Source organism: Nematostella vectensis, chromosome 12 (genome assembly GCF_932526225.1).
Source record: "Nematostella vectensis chromosome 12, jaNemVect1.1, whole genome shotgun sequence".
NCBI classification, from domain to species: Eukaryota; Metazoa; Cnidaria; class Anthozoa; order Actiniaria; family Edwardsiidae; genus Nematostella; species Nematostella vectensis.
Window position 1 is genome coordinate 12567104 of NC_064045.1, and position 16802 is coordinate 12583905.

At 41.1% G+C, this 16802-nt stretch overlaps 4 protein-coding genes and 1 long non-coding RNA gene across 6 annotated transcripts; 3 read left to right on the plus strand and 2 right to left on the minus strand.

The window, feature by feature from the left end:
* Positions 1-613: 613 nt before the first annotated feature.
* On the minus strand, positions 614-8506 carry LOC125557347. Its single transcript, XR_007305237.1, has 3 exons — positions 8049-8506; positions 1403-1504; positions 614-911 (listed from the first exon to the last, which is right to left on the minus strand). It is a non-coding gene; the product is annotated as an uncharacterized LOC125557347 (long non-coding RNA).
* On the plus strand, positions 2458-10022 carry LOC5520611 (fibropellin-3). Of its 2 annotated transcripts, XM_032365613.2 has the most exons (7): positions 2458-2987; positions 4946-5069; positions 5206-5319; positions 6000-6107; positions 8502-8624; positions 9071-9183; positions 9251-10022. In XM_032365613.2, exons 1-7 carry the CDS (start codon positions 2679-2681, stop codon positions 9278-9280), a joined length of 921 nt encoding a protein of 306 aa, XP_032221504.2. In that variant the 5' UTR covers positions 2458-2678; the 3' UTR covers positions 9281-10022. The 2 variants fall into 2 exon arrangements, with proteins under 2 accessions (XP_032221504.2, XP_001640439.3); XM_001640389.3 differs by having other exon boundaries at positions 2460-2987; positions 9071-10022.
* On the minus strand, positions 9854-11281 carry LOC5520610 (beta-1,3-galactosyltransferase 5). The gene has a single exon (XM_001640275.3). It carries the CDS (start codon positions 11279-11281, stop codon positions 10271-10273), a length of 1011 nt encoding a protein of 336 aa, XP_001640325.2. The 3' UTR covers positions 9854-10270.
* A 516-nt stretch (positions 11282-11797) lies between these two features.
* On the plus strand, positions 11798-12697 carry LOC116603934 (beta-1,3-galactosyltransferase 4-like). The gene has a single exon (XM_032365615.2). It carries the CDS (start codon positions 11798-11800, stop codon positions 12695-12697), a length of 900 nt encoding a protein of 299 aa, XP_032221506.2.
* Positions 12698-12827: 130 nt separating this feature from the next.
* Positions 12828-15798, plus strand: LOC5520609 (glutathione S-transferase U20). Its single transcript, XM_001640388.3, has 2 exons — positions 12828-12903; positions 14966-15798. Exon 2 carries the CDS (start codon positions 14987-14989, stop codon positions 15695-15697), a length of 711 nt encoding a protein of 236 aa, XP_001640438.2. The 5' UTR covers positions 12828-12903; positions 14966-14986; the 3' UTR covers positions 15698-15798.
* Positions 15799-16802: the final 1004 nt, after the last annotated feature.

A 16802-nucleotide genomic window follows, 5' to 3' on the forward strand; every position in this document is an offset into this window, starting at 1 on the left:
TCTTTAAAGTATTTAACCCACCAATCAGAATTACAGCGGCGAAAGCTAGACCACCAGCATTCGATCCCCTGGTTTGATACCGATTTTCCATACATAAAACTTTTAAAACCGGATAACGTATCATTACAATTTCTTCGTAAGAATCTCTGAATAGCAGCAACATTAACATTTTCTGTACCAAAGTGACTCCTCACAATTTTTGGTACACCGCTAATTCTAAGAACGGCTTCGGTGAAGTATTGCGCAATCACGAAGGGGTCATTATTGAAGATACTTGTAGCCATAAGATTCGTCGACTATACCCGTCGATAGCCCCATGCACACAAAACCCGGAGGGCTTGAGTTTATCATAACCGTCGATATGCCATAAGTAATTTGGCCCCTTTGCATGATACCTCTTTCGTCTCAACCTCCGTCTTGATCTATTTTCAACCCCTTCAGGGTCTAGAGACTTCAAAATAATCCGAACACTTTCTCTATCCACTCGCAATCGATATTTCTCATTCAAACGTTGATACATCAACCTAACAGTAACCGATATTACAACCGCTGCCCCGGAGTTCCATCTCAACGCACCTGATAACCTCCTCGAAGTTTACACTTTCGCCTCTCCTTTTAAGCCCGTTTTGCCTGAGTACTCTTTTCAGCTGTCTTAAGCAAAGTCGAATTCCATGAACAGATGTAAGAAAAAACAAAATTTCAGTGTAGCTGAAACCCAAATAGAAGTATTCCATTATGAGAGTGTCTCTCGGAACATGATTGGACGATCTTGGAAGATATTCCGGAAGAGCTCCATCCGACAGCGATAAAAACATACAAAAAATTCCAAGAAGAGCAGTCAAGCCACCCGCCATGGTCACCGTGACTGTTGTTCTGAGAAGTGTCTAATACAGGAAACAGGTATCCTGAACCTGTCACAAATTAATAATGGCAATCAGAAAAGAATGGAACAAAATGAACAAAATGGTAATAACAAAATGCTGATAACAAAACAGACTTTTTGCTCTATGATTTGGGTTTGCATATGTGCACCACTAGTTCCCTTACAAAAAAAATGTTTAGTTTTAGTTTACGGTATTGCCTTTGCAGCATTTCATTTTGAGACAGTAATTTATTAATTTTTTATGGAGTTATTTTCAAGGAATTCATCAATCTGCATTCATCTGCATGCGTGACATGTCTCGGTATTCTGTGCCATAATCTCCTGCCTTTATTATCGGCACTATTTGATGACTATTTAGTGCTTCTTGTGAGGAGTGTTTAAGTCCAATTTTCAAACTTCAAAACTTATCTCATCATTTGAAATAATATTTTCAGTACATTTGAAACGAAAACACTGTTCACAATACTTTCAAGGTGAAATAAACTACCTAAACTCAAACGTGGCGCTGATAGAACTTACCTCTTGAACTGCATCCGACAAAGATGGCTCCTCCATGTAATCCACACAAGCCACCATAGACGACGTGCCGACGTACCGTGCGAAGGCTTTGCTTGAGGGAAACTGGTAACCAGTTCAATGTGGAGAGAGAAATTCGGGATATTATCTTGAAATTCGAGATAATTATCTCAAAATTCGAGATAATATCTTGAAATTCGAGATAATATTTTGAAATTCGAGATAATATCTTGAAATTCGAGATAATTATCTCAAAATTCGAGATAATATCTTGAAATTCGAGATGATATCTTGAAATTCGAGATAATTATCTCAAAATTCGAGAAAATATCTTGAAATTCGAGATAATATCTTAAAATTCAAGATAATATCCTGAAATTCGAGATAATTATCTCAAATGTCCCTTATGGGCCACCGTATGTAACTGTACCATTTTAAAACTCTACATTTATATATCCAGAGCTTTAATAAGCAGGTTTTAGATTCACCCAGCATGCGAATTGAAAAAATTATATCAATGACTTTCTGTTTGTATCTCTAAACTGTTTTCTCTTGATCGCGAGCACGTTCGTGCGCCTCAATCCAAATAAACGATTCCTGAAACAGCGGGGTAATAGAAATCAAAGAAAACCATACCAACTTGGCTATAATAAAACAATAGTGAAAAACAGCAGCTTCTTGAGTTAACATGGAAATACAAGTTTAAGTGCACATGCATTTTATGCATTTTTTGTCCAATTTTTGGCTTTTTGAGCAACTTTTGTCATTTGAAAAAAAATTGTTATCAGAAGTTTTATAGGAACTGTAACATTGACGGTGTTCTATCATTGTTTTGAAAAGTTTTCTTATTACGTTTCTTATTACGTTTTTAAGTTTTTTTATTACAAGTTCAGAAAGAGAAACCAGCCTTTAAATCACAGGTACCCTGTTTACTGTGTTAGACTGAGTTTTCGTTTTTTCGTGACATTTCGTTTTGTTACGAAATAACAATTTAATTAAATAGTGTCCACAGGCCGAACAATAAAACTAATAAATACTTGATGATAGAAAGTAAGATGTTATTGTTACTGAATAATCTTTTTTCCTTTTAAAACCGGCATACGAACAAAAGGCTTATATGCGTAAAAGCTATTACAGCATGAACTGAACTTCATTTGAGTCGGCAAAGGTCATAACTACTTAAATATTTTTTACTCTTCATATTGAGAAAACAATCAATCGTTTAACCACATATCCTCTCGCGGGATTTGGTATGTGTGAAATCTAGCAACAAGCAAAAATGCAACTGAGCCAGAAAACCTTAATTTTTATTTTAAACCAATTGACAATTTTCCTCGTCATCAATGGGTTGTCCAACATTTTTGTCGAGGAACAAAATATGTCGCTAGATGTTCCAAGAATTAAGGAAATGATGACCGATCCGTTGCGATGCTTCTTAGAATGCCAACGAATGGAAAGCTGTTTTTCTGTGAATCTTGAAATACAAAAATCAAGTTCCGGAAAGCAAGTATGCGAACTCTTGCCTACGGATGTCACCAGAGAACCAAGACTTGTGCGGAATGACAGTTTCAACTATTTCTACCTTCCAGTAAGTATCAAAACATCCAAACATGGTAAAACACTTAACCGAAAATTTGTGGATTTAAACAATCTAGTGCTTTAAGAGTATGAATGTGATTCAAAATTTAGTTAAATGTTTTTTTTTAATTATTTGGTTGATAATTTTAATTAATAATTATTTGGACTTTGAAAGCACACTAGAATACAACATTGGCACCAGTCGGGCAAAGGCTGAGCGCTAGCACATCATTCTATTAGCCATGCAGTTTGGCAACCATGGACAGCTGTTTCGTCCTTGTTTTGACTCGTCAGCATGGCATAGCATGTTTTGGCGACTTCGACTCGAACGAAGTGCTTTAAACCACAGCTACTTAGATCCATGTGGGATCTAAGCTGCGACTGGGCTAGCGTGATGCCAATTGTGCGGATCACGCATGTGACCTTTGCTAGTTTAAAACTCCGTCGGATAACCTATGTATGCAATAAGTGGACTTTAAAAGCACGCTAGCATGACATCTAGATGAAATCTGACCTTATTTTCATATTTTTAGTTTTTACATATTTTTTTATATTGAAAATTATGTTATTGCATTATTTTTCTGCAAAACTGTGTTGCTTTCAAGCAATTTAAATATAATTTTTGCCTTCAATAGTAAGTATACTTTTACCTGGTCTCAAAAGCTTTCTTTTAGATCTTTCTTTCGAGAAATTTGTCATGCAAAATTTTAAAAGCAGCAAAGTATGAGTACAATAACATAAATTATTCATCCATAAAACAAATTCAATCCGAAACAAACAAATTGTTAAAAGACAAGAAAGTTTTATAGACAATATGGTCGTTGCGCACCCTCGGCTGTAACAGAGGGAAATATATAAAGCTTTCGTTAGCGGTTTGTCGCCCATCCTAGAGAGGTAAAAAAAAACTTTTTTCGATAATCCAACTAGTGACTAGTTGTTTAAATAACAAACAGAAGAAAAATTTAACTAACTATTGCAAAAGCTTGGAAAAAAGAAAGAAAATTGCTTTTTCTGACGCGTGACATAAATCATCTTTCTGTGAAAAACAAAGTAATCACTTTATTGTTTACATAAAACAATAAACCATAAACCCTTTGAAGGTTTAGGTCGGTGACGTGTATTATAGACATCAATTTGGCGGATTAGACGTCACAGCTAACGTCAATGGTAGCTACTTCGATGTTTTCGGTATCTTGTTTCTTGCAGCTCTTTTTTCCTCCTTCAACATAAATTCTATTCCCTACAAGCTATCAATAGTGTAAAGATTACTAAATTTTCAATCATTCCTGTTGACTGGACAAGGGTAGGAAAAGGGCACAAAACGGGTCTGTTCCACAGCCCCCTTCTTTATCGGCTGGGATGATTTAAGACCCCTCGGTTGCTGAAAAAAAAAAAATCTGACTGTAATTTCTGCTGGCAATATTTCGTCACAAAAGTGGTTGTGCTTGAAATATTTTTGGTGGCGTTGTAGTGGTTGCTTGGAAAAATGCCTAATCTCTTTCTGGGGTCTAACCACTGCTGGCTGGGAAAAAATGAAGGGTCTCTGCTTCATGAAGGCAAAAAGGAACAGATATTTTTTTGAAAAAAAAAATACGGAACAAATATCGGAATCGATAAAAAACGTTTAACACCCCCTTAGGGATAGTAATTGGTCGAAATGTATGTAAAATCGGAAACATCCTTCAGTTCATACCCTATAAAAGATGTGACGATCTCCCCAGTCTACTTTTCTGGAGATCCCCTCCCCGGGTTATTTTCATGCACGCGCTAAAGGATAGTGCCATTTTCAACGAGTGCGGGCATACAAAAAGGTATGCAAAAAAAATCGAAATCGTTCAAGCAACAAGTCGTCCTCTCCGCGCGAACGACTTTTTTTTTACTGAAAATACCCATTAGATCACAAGCTACTATTAGGGAAAATCAAAGAGGGCGACTTGGAGCACGTCTAGATATACTTGATACTTGCAGAACGTTTGCGCTTCCATGGCGAGTTCATGCAAGAAAGTTAACACTGTGAAGCCGCTGACCAACAAGAATGGATCGTGTGCATGCCTGTGCAAAGCTGGTTTCACCGGCCTCGAATGTGAATCAGGTATATTAATATTGCTGAGAATTATTTTTCCTCCACTGTTATGAGTGTGCGTTTAAAAATGTCAACAGCCGCTCTTAGCTTTGTCATGCAAAGCACTCCGTACTCTTTCTTTAAAAACTATTTTCCCCGTCTGCAGAAATCGGTGAATGTGAGAGTAGCCCTTGCCTCAATGGTGGCACATGCACGAATCACGTGAACTACTTTCATTGTGAATGTCGCGCAGGGTACGCCGGGAAACAATGTCAAACAGGTAAAGTCCAAAACCATATTATTTAGTTTTGGGGAAAAAGGAAGCAATTTCATAGTAAAAGGGATACTAAAGGGGTAAAAAGGGTACTATATCGTAGCAGCAAGAAAAGAAAGGCTGACACTAGGGTATAGCTTAAGCTGAAAAAGAACTCGAAGAGTTACAAAATGTTGCTTTTGCCAAAAAAGAAGCCTAAATATTGCTTTCTTGTTTCACGTTTTCTTGCAATCAAACACCTTTCAGATCTGTTTATGCCCCTTCTGGTCAATTTCTTAAATATATATTTCAAATATAAAACCCTTTCTGGAAAAGAAATTTCTGGCTGATTGGTAAGCCTTGGCAAAACTTGCCTTTTGTTGTTTCACGTTTTCGTGTCGATCAAAAACCTTTCAGAGCTTTTGCAGGCCTTGAAATATTGTGTGGGTGGGGGGGGGGGGGGGGGGTGCGTCGTGATACAGAAAACAGGCACGGGTATGCCCCTACTGGTCATTTTCTTCTAATTTTTGAAAAATTGGTACTCGCGTCCCCAATGCCCCACCCCCTGCTACCGCCTTTTATTAAAATTTGCTATAAAGATGCTATACAGGGTACCATATATAGGGAGTAAAGTGGATAAAGAGAGGTCCTATATGGGGGGAAAAGGAGAGGTACCGTTTTGATTGGTCTTTTCTGTGTTCCCGCAGATATTGACGAATGCGCCTCATCCCCGTGTTTAAATGGAAGCACGTGTGAAGATGGAGTGAATGGGTACACGTGCAGCTGTGTAGTGGGGTATTCTGGTCCTCAATGCGGTAAGTGATGCAATATTGCCTTTTGGTGCCTATTAATGTTGCCTTACGATTCATTAAAATTATTGTTATAAATTGGTATGTTAGGATTTGACCATTTTTATCTGACGGGGACGGATTATTTATTTTCTCGATGTTTTTTTTTCGCTGCAAATTTGCGGGTTTTCTCTCTAACAATCTCTTCTAACCAAGTTTTTCTTGTTTGTGTCTTTTTGATCTTCTCGCGATTTCGGCCTGCCCAAAATTTTTGTCGCTGCATGTCGTTCGAGGCCTTATGTGCCTTTTAGGCAGGGAGAAGACAGGCAACGTGTCGCTCGATGAAATCATCGCGACAGTTTTGCTGTATTTAAAAGAGACTATAAATGGGAACCTTAACAGCACACTGGCATACACACATTGGCCCCAGGGGGGAGGGGGGGGGAGGGCAAACCGGCTATAGCGCCTGACGAGTCCTAAGGGAGTTATTTTTTATTTTTATTGCAGATGGGGGGGGGGGGGGGCTAAAAAAGTTTTGGGTACGTCGATGGGGGGGGGGGGTCATAAAAGGTTCAATGTGGTTGACGGAGAGTCAAAAAGTTTCATCCCTTAAAACTTAGGAAACTTTTTTATTGTATTATTATTATAAATCAAAATGCAAGAAAAGCTGTTTCCTAGGGTTCCAATAACATATTTATACAATGTTTATTACTCTGTAGTGTAGTTCATTTAAGCTTAAAATTAAAGGATCAATAAAAAAAAAACAACTGAAATATATGCATTTGTTAAATATACTAGGAATCTAGTACAGCAGGTTATTAGATAATGTGTTTAAAAGTCTGAGTCGGATACCTTTGCTTTGGACACCCCAGCGAGTACCAGATCTAGGAAATCTATCAGATCAAGGGCACGGGACGATTTTATCTTATGGACTAGTGATATGGCACGCAAAGATAGATATAGGTATAGATACATAATCTTTACTGTTTCAAAACACCCCAAGGTCACATTTGACTTATAACAATAAGAAATATTATTTCTTGGTTGTTTTTTTATTGCATGATTTGTTTATATATATCTATATTTCGTATTATAAATGTAGTTTTGTGGTTTTAAGAGAAGGAGGTGGGATCAAACAAGCTTTTGGGTTTCTCCTGGGGGGTGGGTGGGGTGGGCAACAAGTTTTGATGTTAACAAAAGGGGGTTGTACAGAAAACTCAAGTGGAGCAATAAATCGGCCATAAATAATATACACTCCCTAATAAGGAAGAAACAAAGAAACAGCTGTCCATGGTTACCAAACTGCACGGGTAATAGACTGTGCTAGCGTCCCGTCTTGGCCCGACTGGTGCCAATGTGTGTATGCCAGTGTGCTTTCAAAAGGGGGGGAGGGACTTGAACAAACTAGACAATAAGTCTATCAAAAGGAGAGAAGAGGGTGGTTTTCAAAACCCTGTGCAATTGTTATCGTGTAATTCAAGCCAGAACAAAAGAGAACAAAGATATTACAGGGTATGTAGTGCTAAATAAACTAAATACAGTGGAACCTGAATTTTCTGATAACCTCGATTTTACAATGGCATTCTTTTCTCCCGGCGGAAATGCAGTAAAATGTATAAGAACTTACCTCGAGTTTACGCTATTGGATACAACAATATTCTCGATTTTACGATACAAATCTGTTCTCCTGAGCGTAATTTTGACCTTTGTACAACGATATTACTGATTCTGTCTATCAACATAGAGAGAAAAACTGAAGACACCACACACGGAAATTACAGTTAATCTATTTGTTTAACGTTACAGGTCTTGTTTAATACAGATTACGGTCTTACAGAGAATAACTGTAAAGTCTTTCACAGATTACAGTCACAGTGTTATTATTTTGTAAACCCGACCTCGCTACAACGATATTTTCAATGGATTTTCTTTTATATAGTAAAATCGTGGACCATTTTGCAACGATACCTCTATTCCACGAGCGATTAAAACGTTGTCGCCCGCGAAGCTCGGAGCCTCTGGTACCCAGGGTATATTCCCCGAGGCATATCGTAAAATCCAGGGACAAGTTTTCGATAACCACTCTGACAAAACATAAACCGGATATAAGAAATAAACCATCACCGATGTCTCAAGAAAAAGGCCAGTTCAACGAAGGTCCGGGTTCCTATTCTCTCATTCACCTGTTGGCATTTTATGTGTAAAGCGCGTAGCCATAAAAACGGCTTCCATTAGTTGATTCTATTTCTTCACTGCTGCTATCCGCCATGTTTACAACAATGTGACCGAGCCTTTTGCACCACAGGAAACCCACAATCCTAGATTGAATAATCGTACAGTTCCAACCTCGAATTTAGATCGAATGTTCGAATGTAGATATCTTACTGCTATTCGCTGATCATGTGACGCTTTTTTTTAAAGGATCACACGTCTGTTCGACTGCACCGTGCTTTAATGGGGGGACTTGTATCAAGAACACTGGCGCGTCTACCGGGTATAATTGCAGCTGCCCATCAAACTACTTTGGGACGCAATGTGAAAAAAGTAAGTAGAGAAATGCAATATATATGTTACAAGTTAAACGGTATACCCCCCCCCCCTCACACACACACACACACCTCCTTTAGTAGAGTTGAGTTTTTACGGAGGAAATATACCAGGAATGATAAGGTTTCCACTCCTCATTCAGACGTAATCTTCTTGCTGCGGCATGTCTGTCTAAAACAGATTTTGTTTCTATTGTTTAGTGTTATAAAGGCAAAAATGACTCTGACTCATTTTAAGCCGCTGCTTGAGGGCGCACATTTCCTCCTCCTTCTACTCATATATCCACTTATTACTCAGTGATCAGTAATATATTGTATATATTGTACACAAAGACCCAATCTACTGAGCCCCAAGGATATTATTAAAACAAACTAACAAAAAATTCATTCATCGTAAGGTAATATTGTGTCTGTTCAAGTATTAACCTATTTACCTCATTCCAGCATGGAGGAAAGTGTCCGGTAAAGTGTGCGACAAGGCTGGTTGGTTGGGTTGGTTGCTTGTGAAGGCAGATGAATGTAAAACCAGGTGCCTTGCAAGGATGGTCTGCCATGGGGTAACGGTTTTTGCAGATGGTTGTCGATTCTGTAATGATTATAAAATCCGAAATCCTAATTTTTCGGAATCACTTGGATTTCCAAACCTTCACATAATAACATAGATGCCACATCAAGAGTTTATCTCAAACGGTGTGGTGCAGGATGTATGTTGTATTTGTTGTATCTAAAAACGATATCAGATTGCTGGTATTTTATGGGGTTCAGTTTTCAATGCATACAAGTGGCGGATCTAGGCATGTGGAATGGGTGGTTCACAACTGATAGGTTGTAACCCTTTTTCCATTGCATTTGGCACAAAGATGCAAACTCCTATCATATGGAATTTTCATACTCACCTATTAGTGTAGCCTATCTGTGGGCCTTGGAGTTTGCCTGTGGGAGACCGCCATTCATCTTGGATTATACACTGCACCTGCAACTCATCCTTTGCATCCTCAGATAGGTTGAATATCACTTTTTCTTTTGTTAGGCTTTGGATTGGGAGGGGGGGGGGAGTGCAAAAAAATATTTGAAGAACCTGTGCCTCCCCTCCCAAGTCATCCACCCAAGTGATTTGGCTTTTTATAAATATTTCTCTGTATTAGAAATAAGACAAAGAAAAATCAGATATATTGTTTTGATGACAATGGCCAAACAATTGACTTGTAATTGATGTGAATGGACACCTTTTACTGTGCATGCGTCAAAATCTTTTTTATCATTATTCAATAATAATTCAGGTGCCAGTGGGACCCTAACATTACAAAGCATATAGATGTAATTCAAACCTTTGTAATTCAAACTGAAAATCAATGCAAAAAGGTGTTGGTGAAAAATAAAAGGCAAATTGTCAAAACATGGTTGTATAAACTACTAAATCACTTTACAGTTCATCTCTTATAACCTGTCACTATTTATTGTAATTTTTACTGTATCAGTTTGACTGTTGTTTCAATTCAAATATCAGTGCTTTGGTTGGGCCTAAGCCTCGGCTATCATCCATAGCCTTGGACATTTCGAGGCTTTCTCATATCATAACCATCAAAGAAGGGTAGCCTAAGCCTGAATGAACTACTCTTGACTTGATTATGAACAAACTATCTATTATAGCTGATTAAGATGACATATTTTCATGGCTACTGTCCTGTTGATCTTTTCCAGTTCCAGATATTTTTTATGAATATGGTTGATATTAGCTGCTGAAAGCGAGTCCCCGAAACACACAAAAGATAGCAGGTCACACAATACTGTCCCAAGGTTCCGCTCTCTTTCCCACACACAACCAGGGAGCTGTAATGGTTCCACACCAAGACGCTTAACCAGTAACCCAACATATGCATCTTCAATTGGAAATACATCCCTAAAGACTTCCCTCTGAATTATACTGGACAAGACATTATGGGAAAGAATATAGAAAGGTCCCCTACAATACGTATGCAGCTTGTCAGACTTGTATGTTTTATAGCTTATGAAATGCTTGTGCCATGGGTATCGGTAAACGCCAGTATTTTTCGCCAGGGCTCCGCCGTACAAACTGTCCGGGACCCCTGGACGTTTTAGCCATGTGACTAGCTGAGGCAAATTTATGTAAACGTCTTCATCAGCTTTGAGAATATAATCACAATCAATCTTATTCGCCCAAGAAAACGCAGCAAATACTTTAAGAACTAGATTCATGTAGGTGTCCGTAAACTCCCCCATGAATACATCATTGAATAAGGACGCCTCCGTTACAACTTGTGAATTAATCTCATTGCTAGAGCTTTGTCCCAGATTGAATACCAGTTTCCAACGCACTGTAATATCAGTATTATTAGCGTCACCCCAGGTTGATCGGATGAGGTCTCTCCTCGCTCTTGCTGATGGTGTAGACGTAACAATCACAAGTAAAAAATAATGCCCGTCCATATCGGGCTTTGTATGTGCAGATGGAACGCGAAAGTCGATCCCCGAAGGCCGATAATAAATCTTGTATACAGAAGACTGTGTGTAGCGATAGATCAGTATTAGCACCGCCAATAGCACAAGAAAAATGCATACACAACGCTGGACTCTTCTTGAAAGTAGAAAACCAAGGAAGCGGCGATAACTTGTTCGAAATGTAATGGATTTCATGGTCTATTTGACGAGACTAATGGTAGATTCACACTTCCTTCTGAATAACAGCCCAGAGTTCCTCGCGCGCTACTCACGTGAAAATTTACTTCCGGTAGCGTCGCACAGAATGGTATAAACAGATAAATAACCCACCCTCTATTTTTTCTTGAATTTGAATTTTGTTTCTTCTCGGCTCAAACAGTCAAACACTCCGCAGCAGATAAAAAAAATTGAGTTTTTCGTTGATTGTGGGTTTCAATGATTTAATCTAAAAGAAAAAAAAAAATACCCTAAAGCTATATAAGTGAAACCACGATCGATTAGCGGTTAATTTTTAACCAAGGACTCGATATAATATTATAAAATCTGTAGCTCTATAACCGAAAAAAAGAGCCCAAATGACCTTTCTAACCGTGAATCAATTCAGAAAACCCCTGGTGTAACTATAAAAATCAAAATCCTGAAAAAGACAATTAATTCTTTGGGCTATAATAGACACCTTTCTGAATACGGTAGCGAAAATACAACAGAAACATGAGGCTACAGCTAAAATTTCGCTGGTTCGTTGGGATTTTACTTACTCTGGTTGTCTTGATTCCTCTTCGGAGCCTGCTACTCTACGAAAACCCACCAATTGCTATCGGGAATATGTTATACGAAAGAGTTTTGGCTCCTTCGTTTGGTGGCCACGTGTTCCTTCTTGTCCTTGTTCTCACCTCGCCCGGAGGAAGGCTTCAACGTGATGTAATACGGGAGACTTGGGGATCCGCCTCACTAGCGCCCAGCACAAGATTTGTATTCGTTTTGGGCGGACAAAACGATTTGGACTCTGATGTTAGAAATGAGTTCTCGGTAAATAAGGATTTAATAATAGGATCATTTCCAGACACATATAGGAATCTAGTGCTCAAAGTGTTCGTCGCGTTGAATTGGGCGAGGACGCAGAATTGTACCTACGTACTTAAAGCCGATGATGATGTATACATCAATATACCGCGGCTTTTAAATTGGCTGCGAAATCCAAGTTTACCTGAGCCACTATATGCCGGTGAGGTTGTGGAAGGAAACCGGGTTTTACGTTGGCCCCCGTGGAGCAAATACCGTATACCCCGGGATGTGTATAATGAAGAAATTTATCCTCCTTACTGCCGTGGTGCGTTTTATGTGCTATCGCGTTCAGCGCTGCCGGGAATCATGCAAGAGGTCAATAAACACTCCACGTTATTACCAATGGAAGACGCGTATCTTGGCATTATGGCCCGATCTGCAAGTTTAAGCCCGGTTCAAATTCCGGGCTGTAAATCTTCGCGTAGTGTTAGATCTCAAATAGTAACTTGGAATGAGACCACTCTTCGGCATGTTATTTGCAGCGGTGATGCTTTTGACGAGAGCATTTTGCGCTACTTGACACAATTTCCGAGTACCAGGGCTTAAATTCAAGTCCCGAGTACCAATGATTTTGTGTTTTGCGAACATGTTTATGTTTATGGGACGTAACTTGAGACATTATATAAAGTACTGGTCTTATAGAAACCGCTAAATTTGATTACTACGGGCTCAACTTAGATCCTCTGCGATTCGAGTGTGCGGTGTATCCAAAAGTTTGTCAATCGTATCTCCACTTTGGTTCATTATTTCCGGTGAGTTATTAGCCACAATTTATTTTTGTTGTGATATTGAAGGCTATTGAGCTGTAAATAATGTCGTCGCGTATCTTGTCGTACCGTAAATATTAGAATTAATAAACACCTCTGATTAACTCATTATATATCCGGCGTGTAGGAAATAGAGCCTTACTTGCTCTTGCTCGCTGTATCTGCCACTGATAATCCGACCACAAAAATTTTGAATTTTACCTACGTTTTGTTTCGTTACACTTATTTTGTTACTTATGTATTTTATTAAATTGCAAAACTAATTAAATTAAAGTTACATGACAATTTATAGGTTGTTAATTTCACTTTTCACAAATTTCAAGATCCGGACTAGGGGGCGTGGCTACCTTCTGTAACTAGACGGGGTCTTTATCTAGATGGGCTACCCTCTGTGGCGGGGTGGACTAGGGGGTAGGCTACCCTCTGTGGTGGGGTGGACTAGGGGGTAGGCTACCTTCTGTAACTAGACGGGGTCTTTATCTAGATGAGCTACCCTCTGTGGGCAGCTACCCTCTGAGCTACCCTCTGTGGTGGGGTGGACTAGGGGGTAGGCTACCCTCTGTGTGTGTGGGGGGGTGGACTAGGGGGTAGGCTACCCTCTGTGGCGGGGTGGACTAAGGGGTAGGCTACCCTCTGTGGCGGGGTGGACTAGGGGGTAGGCTACCCTCTATATCTAGAAAGGGCGGATTCAAAGGATATATTACTCTCTGTTGCAGGGTGGGCTAAGGGGTAGGCTACCCTCTGTGGCGGGGTGGACTAGGGGTAGGCTACCCTTTGTGGCGGGGTGGACTAGGGGGTAGGCTACCCTCTGTGGGGGGGGGTGGACTAGGGGTAGGCTACCCTCTGTGGCGGGGTGGACTAGGGGGTAGGCTACCCTCTGTGGGGGGATGGACTAGGGGTAGGCTAGCCTCTGTGGCGGGGTGGACTAGGGGGTAGGCTACCCTCTGTGGCGGGGTGGACTAGGGGGTAGGCTACCCTCTGTGGCAGGGTGGACTAGGGGGTAGGCTACCCTCTGTGGCGGGGTGGGCTAGGGGGTAGGCTACCCTCTGTGGCGGGGTGGACTAGGGGGTAGGCTACCCTCTGTGGCGGGGTGGACTAGGGGGTAGGCTACCCTCTGTGGCGGGGTGGACTAGGGGGTAGGCTACCCTCTGTGGGGGGGTGGACTAGGGGGTAGGCTACCCTCTGTGGCGGGGTGGACTAGGGGGTAGGCTACCCTCTGTGGCGGGGTGGACTAGGGGGTAGGCTACCCTCTATATCTAGAAAGGATTCAAAGCATAGATTACTCTCTGTTGCAGGGTGGGCTAAGGGGTAGGCTACCCTCTGTGGCGGGGTGGACTAGGGGGTAGGCTACCCTCTGTTGTGGCGGGGTGGACTAGAGGGTAGGCTACCCTCTGTGGGGGGGGGGGGGGGGGTGGGCTAGGTGTAGGCTACCCTCTGTGGCGGGGTGGACTAGGGGGTAGGCTACCCTTTGTGGGGGTCGGACTAGGGGCGTGGCTACTCTCTATGGCGTATCTAGAAAGGGCGGATTCAAGGGGTAGGCTACCCTCTGTGGCGGGGTGGACTAGGGGTGGGCTCCCCTCTGTGGCGGGCTGGACTAGGGGTAGGTTACCCTCTGTGGTGGGGTGGACTAGGGGGTAGGTTACCCTCTGTGGCGTGGTGGACTAGGGGCGTGGCTACCCTCTGTATCCAGGTGGGGCACCTGTTGATGAGTTTTTTCTCAATGTGTAAACTTCAAGAAAATCATACATGATATTTTTTCTTGTAATTTTTGTGTTATAATACCCCTCATCTGTTTAACCCATTCTACTGCTTGAATAAACAACACCCTCAGATAGGCACCAATCTTAAATAAGTATAGCACCCCTACCAAAGAAACAGATAAGTCACTACAAACCCTTAGCAAGTCATTTTCGAATTCTGTTTGACAATGATTGTGGTCAATTGTAGCTTTGTTTTGTCCAATTTGGTTTGGTAAAGGCTCAGTTAACCCATGTTTAACCTGAAACTGTCCCCCAATTTCCTTTTTGGAATACTCTATATATTCCAGGGCAATCACTACACTTATATCATGGATGGCTCTCTTCCTAAGCTGTACAATGCATGGTTTTGTCCTTTTGCTCAGAGGGCCTGGATTGCCATGCTGGCTAAGAAAGCTGAATTTGAATACATCGAGCAGAACCCCTACAACAAGACCCCAGAATGGCTGGCAATAAATCCAAATGGGCTAGTTCCTGTTATTGTACACAATGGTAACGCTGTGTATGAAAGCTCTATCTGTATTGAATTCATTGATGAAGCATTCTCAACTCCTGTTACAATCTTGCCAAAGGACCCATATAAGCGAGCTCATGGTAGAATGTGGGGTGATTTCGTAAGCAAGAAGCTAGTTCCACACTTCTACACAATGCTTCTAAAGCAAGATAAAGAAGACCAGGAAGAAGCCAAGGCAAAGTACCTTGAAGGCTTGAGGACTTTCACCAATGAAATGGACCCGGAAGGACCATTCTTCCAGGGTAAACATTTGGGATATGTTGATATTATGTGGGCTCCTTTTGCAGCTCGAATGCATATCCTGGAGCACTACCGTGGGTTTAGTGTCCCTCAGACGGATGAGTTTAAAAGGTACCATCATTGGTGGGATATTATTAAACGGCATTCTGCTGTTGCCAACACCCTCCAGGATGAAGAAAAGATGTTGCAGGTGTACCAGAGATATGCATTCAATACTACAAGATCCCAGGTCAGCGAGGCAATACGCAAGGGAACAGCACTGCCGTAATCCAGAGGCTTCTACTCTTGGGTGTTATCTGTATAGCGTCTGCACGTTAGAGTTCCATAAAAGTGGTCTGTTAGGGCTAATACAATGAGAGGCCAGACCCCACCATTTTGTGTGAAATTAAGAGGGGGGCATTAGTCATAAGAGCAGATCCCATAAATCCAGCCCAGTACCCAACATTTTTTTCCTCGGGGGGAGAGGGGGGGCTTTGGAGGGTGTGAGTTTCTTTTATAAAAATATCAGACCCACCTCCCCCCCCCTAAATAAAAAGACAATTTTTTTTACATTTGCACTTTTTGTATAATTGTCACTGGATATTCCCAACACCTTTAGATGTGGATGGGTTGTTCCAAAGTATTTAAAACAGAAATTGACTTTAAGGGCACACAAAGCACCAGTTTATTAATGACTGTTGATATTTGGCTTGGGATAAAAGTTTTCGTTGAAAGTATTCGTATACTTTCAACTTACAAAACGCCCATAAACATTCATGAAGCAGGCCCGTACCCAGGGGGGTGCACCCCCCCCCCCCACAAGGGCCAAAAGTCCACTTTTGGTTTTCAATAGACTATATTGAAAAAAAATAGCTATTTGTAGAAAAAACTAAGAATCATAAGCTAGATCCCTCTGGTATGTAGCCAAATCCAAAAATAAACGTCCTGTGGAGATACTGCAAAGGAATGCTTCAAAGGCATCCTTGGTGGTTAGATTTTTATCAGAGAACTCCCTCCCTCCCCCTACCCCCCCCCCCCCCCCCCGGGAAAATTAGATCCACTTTTTAGGATTTCGCACCTCCCCCCCCCCCAAGAAAAATCATGGGTACGGGCCTGTGAAGACCACGGGGGGGGGGGGGGGGGGTGGACTCTCCAGAAAAGTAGACCGGGGTGCTCGACCTATCTTTTAGGGTATAAAATTCTTAACAACTGCTATCTCTTAGGGGTTGTTTTAGGATTTTTCCGATTGTGCTATCTTTTAGGGGTTTTTTACCCCTGGGGAGGAGGATTTTTCCTATTCTGCTATCTTTTAGTGTATCTCACGCTAAATGGTGGCCCAATCGCTCGAAAGGTATTTTACAATAAACCACAAGTCAACTGATCAGTTGATACTT